At 33.6% G+C, this 11,383-nt stretch overlaps 1 protein-coding gene across 2 annotated transcripts; it reads left to right on the top strand.

Annotated features, from left to right (window-relative positions):
• The first annotated feature begins 3,129 nt into the window (after positions 1-3,129).
• LOC113849144 (homeobox-leucine zipper protein ANTHOCYANINLESS 2-like) lies at positions 3,130-10,692 on the top strand. Of its 2 annotated transcripts, none has more exons than XM_027478819.1 (9): positions 3,130-3,995; positions 4,124-4,344; positions 4,465-4,582; positions 4,712-5,398; positions 5,564-5,665; positions 5,795-6,007; positions 7,779-7,953; positions 8,666-9,033; positions 9,879-10,608. In XM_027478819.1, exons 1-9 carry the CDS (start codon positions 3,786-3,788, stop codon positions 10,275-10,277), a joined length of 2,493 nt encoding a protein of 830 aa, XP_027334620.1. In that variant the 5' UTR covers positions 3,130-3,785; the 3' UTR covers positions 10,278-10,608. The 2 variants fall into 2 exon arrangements, with proteins under 2 accessions (XP_027334620.1, XP_027334621.1); XM_027478820.1 differs by having other exon boundaries at positions 3,140-3,995; positions 4,127-4,344; positions 9,879-10,692.
• Positions 10,693-11,383: the final 691 nt, after the last annotated feature.

The following is an 11,383-nucleotide window of genomic DNA, read 5'->3' as shown; positions in this document are numbered from 1 at the left end:
TGATCGTAAAAAATAATTTAAATAGTAGTGATAATAGATGTTTAAGAATAATAATAAACACCCAAAGCTACTAAATATTTTATTAAATACTTATTTTATAAAGGAGAATACAAATTATTTGAATTGTAGAAGAATATAACAAAATTTTAAAAATAAAAAAAATATTTTTAAATGTATGAACTACTAAATATTTCTTATACTATTATTTACTATAAATTTTATAATATAAATGAGATATAATTTTGTTTTGTTAATCTTAACGTTAGAAATGATTTTAAGAATTTAAAGATAACAATTTATTATTAAAAATGAGAATATTTATTTGTAATAAATATTTAATTTAAGAAAAATAATTTTGATTATTTAAAAGAAAACACAAGACTTAATATTTATTAATTTTAAACTCATTAAATGTAATTACACCTCATAAAATCTAACCAAAGTAAAAAATAAATAATAGAAAGTAATTTTAAAAAGTATTTTTTTCACAAGTTGGATAGAGTCACACTATTTAGTGTGCCTAAAACGCGCATAAACACACTTTTTCAAAGTCCTAGCAGCAGTCGGCAGATGACCTCATACAAGTCAAAATAGCAACTTTCCAAGTCAAGATGGGTAAAATGGGTTATTATATTTAAGAAACTAAAGATAAAATAAATAATGACTTAGAATGAATTTCATTTAACTGTAAATAAATACAATTCATGTCATCTGTATCATGGTACTATCATCCCTAGCAATATAAGCGTGACATAAAATTAATCACTTACTTAAATACTATTAAATTATTAATTTGATGGATAACTTTAAGCTTGCGGAAAAAAATGTTTCATGGCAGCAGTTATTTGCTGTGTACACAATTTAATGGACGTAATTCCTGATTCCTCATTTTAATATAATATCATTCTTTTGATTTTTCAAAAAAAATAAATATAATTTTGTTTTTTACTATATAAAATATATCCAAATTGATTATATTTTATCAGAATCAGAAAAGTAGAGATACAATAAAAGTTTGATTTAAAGACTAATTTATTGACATTTTACACACTTGTTATGTGACTAAGTTATTAAGACATTTTATATCTTTTTCAGACTAATAGTTATTTAAAAATTAGAAAGTATTAATGTATTTTCAACTAAACTACTAATTCTATTATAAATTAAATGATAATTATTTTATCTATACAATAAATCTTACTTATATTTAATTGTGATCGGTAAGATAAAATTGTTATTTTTACCTAAATTAGTACCATATTTTGAGAGCCATGTATAAAAGTCTCAACTAAAGAATAATTAATTTGTTTAAGCCTTAGATAATTAGGGTTTTAAAATCCACCCCATTGTTGTTTATTGTTAGCAAATCAATTAATATCAACACAATTGTCTTGCCAAAAACTCTACCAAAATTTTTATTAACCTGAGCAATGAAATGTTTTTTACAGAAATATATTTCTCTCACGAAATTCCAACTACTCAAGGAGCTAAAGACCATCGTCCAAATCCTCACCAATTTCAAGGATTAAATTATAAACCATTGTCATTTCAACATTGTTCATAAATTATTCATAACAAGTTTTGTAAACTTTTAGACTATTATTTCAAGGGATACATACTTGATTTAATTCAAAGTAAAGTATTAAACTTGAGTTTTATGTCAAAATTTTATCATTTGTTATCTCCCTTTTTTATTTTTTTTAAACATGTCTCTAAGAATTTCTTTTTCATAATGTCCTTTTGTTAGTAATTTATTATTTTTTCTGGTATATATTTTTGTAATATTCAACTTAATTTTATTACACAAGTTTTTCAAGTTTATAAAAAAATACAAGTGTCAGATGTCCTATCATATATATGAACGAGTTGCTAAAGAGTAACACTTCCAAAAATCATAAAGATATTGTAAAATCGTATTTAATTGAAAAGTGAAGTAGTCATTTAGCATGTGATTTTCACACTACCAGCTTGGCCTCTTGAAGTGAAACTATCACATATGTAACAGTTATATGACAGTGTTAATTATTAAGGATCTAATTTAAAAAAATTAAATCTGTAAGGACCTGATTAAAAGTTTTAGAATTATGAGGACATAATTAAAAATTATAAACCCTAAAGGATTAATTTAAATTTGATTCTGTATTAGAAATTTACTTAGATAATAAATAATCCAATATGTTTTTGCAGGTTGCGAATCAAATGGGTTTGTTCATAAGCTCAATTTTATTTTATTTTAAAATTTTGATACTTTTATAGATGAAAGCTGTAAAAGCAAAACATTCTCAAACTTTAGGTCTAAATTTAGGTTTTCAACTGATATTTAGTTGGTTTTGCTTGAAAGGTCTAGTCCACATATACAAAAAAGCAGCTTAAATGTAATAAAATAAAATAATACAACAAAACCAAAAAACAAGTTAGTAGGTTAGCCCAACTGAATATTATGAAGTGGCTTAAAAATTGAAGTGAACTGGACTGGACAATATGACATGTGTAATACAAGAGATAATGCAGAGAGTACATTTCAGAACTTGTGTGATACATTATGGAAGAGTTTCGTAAAATAATGACATGAAAAATGAAAATTTAGTTTGAATATATGATATCGATGCATAATTTTAATATTAAATATTAATATTTAAAAAATAAAATATAAATTAATGATATAATAATTTTATTGAATTTTCAAAAAGAAAAAAGTATCATACAAGATAGAAGAAAAAGTGTAAAGTTGAGTGATGCTTGATTGCTTGTCTCCATAGGGCTGATTAAAGAGAACTTAGTCCAATTATTGAGAATCCCAAGGACGGTTTGGGAAGAAGGATTCTGATTTCTGAGAGAGAGTCCCATCCCATGGATCTGATCTGAACCCGAAACACTCTATCATTGCAACTTTGGTTTACTTTCATCCTCCCACAAAAAGTTATCAAAAAGGCACTTTGCATTTTTCACAGTCATTCACAGGCTTTATAGGGATTCAGACCAAAAAAAAAATTGGAAAAAGAAAGAGAACAATCACAGTGTTAATAGTCAACCGACCCTTTTTGGATGTATCTATTTGTAAGGCTTCCAAGACTCCACATGTTTACGTTTTATCTTCACCTTTTCCCTCTCTATCTCTCTCTACTGATTCCCCAAATCTATAACCATTTCATTTTCTTAACTATCAACCCTTTTTTCTTTAACATTTTTTTTATCTTTTTTTTCTTAGAAGCTTTACAATAGTCAAGCATGCAAAGAACGAAAGCACAAACACTAGGGTTCTTGTATCCTTTTCCATTTAACCTCAACCCATTGGACTCAAGCTACCCTTGAACCGTGTCTTCTGAGTGCCACTCTCAAAGGGTTAGTGAGAGAGGGATAGAGAACGAAGAGCCAAGCTTCAACGAAGAGGGTTTTCTAGGCTTGCCTTCTTTCTCTTTCTTTCTCTCCAAATAATAGAAGAAAAGAAAAAGACCTCAATTTTTATATTTCCTTTTCGCTACAGAGAGAAAGTTGAGACATTGGGGCTTTATCCTTTTGTCTCCTCTATCTCTCTGTCTCTATTTTTTTTAGCCTTTAAAGTTTCTCCTTTGGTTACTCTTTCAAGTATAAGGTTGTTTCTGAGCGACCCATTTCATCTTTTGAGACCCTCTTTGGTTTGAAAATTCTGGGTAGGAGAATTGACTCTCAAATTGTCATGGGCGAAGCAAATCGCTGAATAAGGAGAAGGAACGAGTTTAAGGGTTTGAGGGAGAAGTTTTGGCTTGTTGGCGTGCTTTTGTTAAAGAGAAAAAGTGGCTTCTTTGATGAGTTTTGGGGGGTTCTTAGACAACAACACAGGTAGTGGAGGTGCGAGAAACGTTTCAGATATTGCTTACAACAACGTTACCACTACCCACCACAACAACAACAACGATAGAATGCCCTTTGCTGCAATCTCTCAGCCACGCTTAGTGACTACTACTCCCACTTTGGCTAAATCCATGTTCCACTCTCCAGGGCTATCTCTGGCACTTGTGAGAGATCTTGTTGCTTTACTTGTTTTAAAAAATGTATTGGTACTTTGTTGTACTGTGTTTGCTTATTTTTTTTTTCATTTTTTTTTTTTGGGTTGTGTTTGGAAAATTAAAAAATAAAACTAAAGCAGCAAACCAATGTTGATGGGCAAGAGGATGTGAATAGAATGGCTGAGAATAGTTTTGAGCCTAATGGTTTGAGAAGAAGCAGAGAAGAAGAGCACGAAAGCAGATCTGGCAGCGATAACATGGATGGTGCTTCAGGTGATGAACACGATGCTGCCGACAATCCTCCAAGAAAAAAACGCTATCACCGACACACTCCTCAGCAAATTCAAGAGCTTGAAGCGTATTTTCATTTTCATCCTTTATTATTTTAAAGTTCTAATTTGTTAGATAAAGTTGTGATTTTTCTAGATTGTAAAAATGATGTTCTTCTAAAAAAAATTTTGTTTTCGATGGAGTTTAGGTTGTTCAAGGAGTGTCCTCATCCAGATGAGAAACAAAGGTTAGAATTGAGCAGAAGGCTTTGCTTGGAAACGAGGCAAGTGAAGTTTTGGTTCCAAAATCGGAGAACCCAAATGAAGGTATGACACTGCAAACTCTCATCAAGTCATTTTCACATGGCTTTTCTTTCTTTTTGAGGTTTCTGATGCACCACGGAACTTTGTTTTTTCTTTTTTTCCTTTGTGGTGTTTGTACAATTGTACCACCAGACCCAATTGGAGCGCCACGAGAACACACTTCTTAGGCAAGAGAACGACAAGCTTAGAGCAGAGAACATGTCCATTAGGGATGCAATGAGGAACCCCATGTGTTCCAATTGCGGGGGTCCAGCTATTATTGGTGAGATTTCACTAGAGGAACAGCATCTTAGGATTGAGAATGCAAGGTTGAAAGACGAACTTGACCGAGTTTGTGCTCTTGCGGGCAAGTTTTTGGGTCGCCCCATTTCTTCATTGGCAAACTCAATTGCTCCTCCGTTGCCTAACTCAAGTTTGGAGCTTGGAGTTGGGGGCAATGGTTTTGGTGGGATCAACACTGTGCCTTCAACATTGCCTGATTTCACAGTGGGAATGTCTAATCCTCTAGCCATGGTGTCTCCTACAAGTACTAGACCAATGACTGTGGTGGCTGGCTTTGATAGATCAATGGAGAGGTCTATGTTTCTTGAGCTTGCTTTGGCTGCTATGGATGAGTTGGTGAAGATGGCACAAACGGGTGAGCCTCTTTGGATCAGGAATATTGAAGGTGGAAGAGACATTTTGAACCATGAGGAATACATGAGGACATTCACTCCTTGCATTGGGTTGAGACCCAATGGTTTTGTATCCGAGGCTACCAGAGAAAATGGAATGGTCATCATAAACAGCTTAGCTCTTGTTGAGACCCTTATGGACTCGGTAAGCTATTTGACTGGCAATTCACAATTTCTTCATTTTTATTTATTTTATTTGAGTGTTTTAGCCTCTCTCTTTTTTAAAGAATATTGTTTTCAAATTAAAAAAAAAATATTTGGGTTTGAATGTTGGGATAGTTAACTCTATCATGCAATGAATGTTCCACAGAATCGATGGGCAGAGATGTTTCCTTGCATCATTGCTAGATCTTCCACCACTGAAGTGATATCTAATGGAATAAACGGAACCAGAAATGGTGCACTTCAACTAGTAAGTTCAAATTCTCGATAGTGTTTCACTCTATATTGTGGAATTCGATGTTGCAAGGTTTTTTTCCCCCTTATTAAGGGAAAGGTGTGTGTGGGACTTTTGGTTTTGACCCTGTAAAATTGTTGTTAGATGCATGCTGAACTTCAAGTTCTTTCGGCTTTGGTTCCGGTTCGTGAGGTGAATTTCCTTCGGTTTTGCAAGCAGCACGCAGAAGGGGTATGGGCTGTGGTAGATGTGTCCATAGATACCATCAGAGAAAGTTCGGGTGCACCAAGTTTTGTCAACTGCAGAAGGCTTCCTTCTGGATGTGTGGTGCAAGATATGCCTAATGGGTACTCAAAGGTAAGTTGCAAATGATCTTTCTGGGTTTTTGGTTTGTGGGTTTCCTGTTTAAAAGAAAAAAGACCAATATAATTAATTATTAAAAAATTAACATTGTGATAAAATATATGTACTTTATAAAATTGTTAAATTTTAAGTTTTTAGTAATAATTCATTACTAATGCATTTTACTAACGCAGTTCCATTTGGGTGGTTATTTAATGGTATATATTCTTGCGAGTGGTACGCATTCCTTCGTTTTACCTTTTTATCGGAAGGAAGGAGAATGAGAGATGTTCAGCCTTTACTTCTTTTGGAGTTATATTTGTTTTTACAAAGACAAAGTCTTTTATATCTCTTTTTATCTCATCAAGTATTTCATCACACTTTTTTTCTTATTTTTTAAACTAAGTTGTAAAAAAATTTACAAATATTTTGTACCATTATCATTTTTTTTTCTTTGGTAGCATAAAAAGCTGAGTGCAAGGGTGTAATAGAATTTGGAGTGTGAAAATAATTTTTTTGTTTTGGATTCCAAATCTCTTCGAGGACAGTAAATGATTTGCGACCTCCATACAACAGTGTGTTTATGTGTGTGTGTGTGTGTGTATATATATATATATATATATATATATATATATATATATATATATATATATATATATAGACACACACGGACGGCGAGAGAGATGTAGTGTTCAACATGCAGCTACTATTAACTAAAAGCATAGTCTTATTGGCTTTCATGTCTTTCGCTCGAGTTTTTAATTACCGTAGTTGAATTTACTGGATCATAAGAGCTAAGAGTACGGATTATCCAAGTGAAACGAAACACCATGCCAAGGAATCACGGGCTTTTGTTTTTCGAAGCTATTATTAATCCCAGTCTAGTGACTATTTACTATATAACTACTATGTCAGTGATTATTTCAAAGAACTTGTATAATTGATTTGCACCTGAGTAGGATGCTTCTCTTTTTCTCAATTATAATAAATTAATACCCCCCATGTGGTATAAAATCTATATTAATCCATTAATTTATTCATAGAAGCCTCTATCACTTAAATTGATGTACCTTGAACACATTAATTAGATGGATCCATTAGCGAGCAGTTTGCCTTGTAATCTTGCACGTACTTTTTGGTTGTATAAACAATATATATGATGTTTCTATTCCAATCTTAGATGCTGTATTGATAAATCCCCCAGCCCACTTCGTGCATTATTAAATTCACGAGACTGAATGTAGCCTAGTTCTAGACCTATCGTCTCTAGGTCTGTTACATATTATATTCGAATATAATATTAAATTCATACCCTTGGAGTCAAAAATCAGAGCCTGACTATTTTGTCTTTTTCTTGTGAGTTTTTGTTTGGAGTTGAGTCACATTTGCAAATCTCGATGCACACAGTGCCCGTTGCTCCTGTAAAACCTACTTGACTTTATCTAGTACCAATATTTTATGTACTTGGTCGAGGTCCATGAGATACCTTTGTCTGTCGCCGAGCCCAGTCTTCAGGCTTTTCCAAGATTTGCTTTTCACATTTTTCTATCGTGATCTTCATACCTAATGACGGCACATAGGAAATTAATTAATTCACTTGCTCCACCCGTAATGAATTTCGAACCCAATTAATCTATAGGCCATAATATATACAAAAATTACAACTTTTAAATGCATATATCGAAGGCAATATATTACTTTGGAAATGTTTTGTAACATGATATCGTGTGGGAAAAATGTTGCACTCTATAAAAACATTGGCATGAACATGTTTTGCATTGATTAGGTGACATGGGTGGAGCATGCAGAATACGATGAGAGCCAAGTCCACCAGATGTATAGATCGTTGTTGAGCTCAGGAATGGGGTTCGGTGCACAACGTTGGGTGGCTACCCTACAACGCCAATGCGAGTGTCTCGCCATCTTAATGTCCTCTGCAGCACCCTCGCGAGACCATTCCGGTACTGTTTCTATATATACCCCATTAGAAGAATTATATATGGTTGGCTGAATAAAAGCTTATTTCAAAATATAAATAAATACTTATTTTTCAAATCATGTGTGAATATTAGTGGATGCTTATTTCCGTCATCCTTTTTACAATACTCTCTTATAGAATTTTAAAAGTATATATTTAGTTTTTATAATATTATTTTTTTAAGTTTTTTGAATAATTAATATGGTATTAAAGTTTGAATTTGAATAAGGATAAATTTAAATATTCATTTTTAAAACTTTTATTATTAACTAATTTATATTTTTTTCATACGATTTAATTGAAAAAACTTATAAATAGAATCAGAAAGAGAATAGTTGATAAAATGGTTTTATATTTAATAAATAAGAAATGAAGTAAGATTTTTGTAAATATTTATTTGTAATGTAAAAATTAATTTAAAAAATTCTTTTACCAATCATGATCACCCATCAAATGGGTATGTATGAATTGGAAGGATGAAAGAGAGATATAAAGAAAATAGTATAATAAATAATGTAAGAAAAGAAAGAAATAGATAAAATAAAATAAAAAATAAACACAAGATTTTGAATTTATACATCTCTAAGTAAAAAATATCATTTATTATATTAAACTTATAAAAGTCTAAATTATATTATATTTTTTATAAAATTTTACTGTTATTAAAGCTAAAGGAAAGAGTTATGTGGATGCAGCAATAACAGCGGGTGGGAGGCGTAGCATGCTGAAGTTAGCGCAACGCATGACGAACAATTTCTGTGCGGGGGTGTGTGCGTCGACGGTGCACAAATGGAACAAACTCAACGCCGGCAACGTCGACGAAGACGTCAGGGTTATGACGCGGAAGAGCGTCGACGATCCCGGCGAGCCACCTGGCATTGTTCTCAGCGCAGCCACCTCTGTGTGGCTACCCGTTTCACCCCAAAGACTCTTCGATTTCCTTCGCGACGAGACCCTCCGAAGCGAGTGGGACATACTCTCCAATGGTGGTCCCATGCAAGAGATGGCCCACATCGCCAAGGGCCAAGACCATGGCAACTGCGTCTCTCTCCTGCGAGCCAGTGTAAGCAACATCTGCCTCTCTTTATTCTTTCTCTCTCCATCAAATTCTCCTATTATGAAATTGTTATACTTTTATTTTAAAGTTTGAATATAAAAATATCATTTTATTTTCCTTTGTTTTCTATTTTTAAAAGTTTGTTCAAGGAATAATATAAATTTTGATGCATTTTTGTTTCTCATATATATATTTGACAAAATAAAATAAAAACAAAGCGACAGTTTTATCATTAAAAATTAGATAATATATATATTTTTCAAATCAAACACCTAATTGGACTCTTAATTATTTACCAAGGGAAAACTGTCAACGTGTATGAATTAACTGCTTAGTATTCTAGTAAAATTGTTACTGATGAGTTAGCGAAAGCTTTTATACATCTTGTACGATAATGTAACAATATGCATTTTTGCTTTTTTACATAATTTTGTTATCAGGGTTTTATTTTTTGTAACATAAGATTATGATTTATCTTTTACTTTCACTTGTGTTTAAATTGGAAATATCGATGAGGTTGTTTGTCGTGTAATAGTTGGATGAGAACGGTTGAAATTTTGAGGACGACTTTGATGCGAATTTTGGAAAGCATCAACAATAGTAATCTTTGATGAATCAGTAAAATAAGGGTTTTTGTAAGAAGTCAAAATATAGCGAGGGTGTCACGCTACGTAGGTTCAGACTTCCATTGTTTTATTCAATCTTTGTTCGAAAAGTTCCATATGAAAAATGTAAGGAAAAAAATAGGGATCAGGGTTTGACCAGCTTAGTTCACTCTAACTTCACGAAAATGACTACACTGTTTATTATATTTTTTTTTTATTAAATATTTTTTTTTTTTTATTTTGCAGGCGATGAATTCGAACCAGAGTAGCATGCTGATACTGCAGGAAACATGTATAGACGCGGCAGGGTCGCTCGTGGTGTACGCGCCGGTGGATATTCCGGCCATGCACGTGGTCATGAACGGTGGTGATTCGGCTTACGTGGCATTGCTTCCTTCAGGGTTTGCCATTGTCCCTGATGGGCCCGGGTCACGTGGGCCGCAGAACGGGCCCACAACAACCACAAACGGCGGTGACAACAGTGGTGGGGCGGGTGTAAGTGGGTCCCTTCTAACGGTGGCGTTTCAGATCCTTGTGAATAGTCTTCCAACGGCCAAGCTCACGGTAGAGTCGGTGGAAACCGTGAACAACCTCATCTCCTGCACAGTTCAGAAGATCAAAGCCGCGCTTCAATGTGAAAGTTAATCGTCACGTGACCCGTTGAGGATGTATTGGGTTTTTTTTTCTTCTAATTTTTTGGGGTTTTTGCAAATTAACGCTGTAGCAGTGAATGAAAGTTGGAAAACGTGTAATGTAATAGGTGGCGCGTGGGAAGGGGGTGGGGGTGTTTGAGTCAAGAACGAACCGCGCGTGGAAAAAAAAACCAGAAAAAAACTCCTTGCATGGTGGTAAGGATCCGAAAGCGGTTCGGGTCAAGTTCCTTAACACAAGGCAAGGGGTCGTGGTTCGGGTATTGACTCGGGTTGACCTCATGTTTGCTCCACAAGCTGAAAAACGAGAAAGCAATAGAGGAATGGAAAAAAAAAAGGAAAAGAAAAAAAAAGGTTTTGTTAGTATTTATTAATTAATTATAATGTTATATTAGCTTGTATTGATTTGGAGTTGGTGGGGTTTCTAGTTTGTTGTATGAAATCAAAAAATTTAACACACTATCCATTTTCATGATGGGCTTACGGTGGTTGATTTGATATTATGATTCACGCGCTGCTTGGTGGAGAAGGGTTTCGATTGTGATGATGGTGGTGGTGGACATGGTAATGGAGAGTGTCTGGCATGCATTTAATGCGGTGCAGAAGCTGTTGGGAGAAGCGTTGCCATCATTTAATACTACGGTTCTGGCATGTTGTCTTCCTTTGCGTGCGATAACCAATAAGGTTCTGACACGAGCTGGATTGAAGCATTATCTGACAGTGAAACAACAGTGGGGTTTATTATAGATAACGCCGTTTTGGCTATGAGAGAGAGGCTTGATTTGATGTTCATCCGTTACCTGTGTTGTAAGTGATGATGATTTGAGTTCAACCAAAAAAAAGTGATAATGATGTTTTTAATACAAGTTGGAGGTTTGTGCCCTTGTAATCCTGGAATGAAGTTTTTTGAATTGGTGTCTTTGCAGGTTTACAACTTGTTTTGAAGTGTTTTTTCAATCTTTTATGCTCAACTTGTTTATATGGCAACAGAAACAAGTTTGTTTTGGTTGGGAAAAATTCTAGCGTCCATCTTGATTTGGACTTCGAATTTTCTGCATGTTTGGACTTTTATTCAGGCTCAGGATTCACTTCTACATGGGG

The sequence above is a fragment of the Abrus precatorius genome, unplaced genomic scaffold (genome assembly GCF_003935025.1).
Source record: "Abrus precatorius isolate BTA unplaced genomic scaffold, Abrus_2018 Scaffold9, whole genome shotgun sequence".
Classification (NCBI taxonomy): domain Eukaryota; kingdom Viridiplantae; phylum Streptophyta; class Magnoliopsida; order Fabales; family Fabaceae; genus Abrus; species Abrus precatorius.
This window is presented reverse-complemented; position numbering and strand designations above follow the sequence as displayed.

What these genes read in the sequence shown, in the direction of transcription:
- LOC113849144 (XM_027478819.1), top strand. Translation starts at nt 3,786, where the DNA reads ATGAGTTTTGGGGGGTTCTTAGACAACAACACAGGTAGTGGAGGTGCG. An exon ending in CAAATTCAAGAGCTTGAAGC is followed by an intron (nt 4,345 to 4,464) that starts GTATTTTCATTT and finishes GATGGAGTTTAG; the next exon opens with GTTGTTCAAGGAGTGTCCTC. An exon ending in ACCCTCGCGAGACCATTCCG is followed by an intron (nt 7,954 to 8,665) that starts GTACTGTTTCTA and finishes ATGTGGATGCAG; the next exon opens with CAATAACAGCGGGTGGGAGG.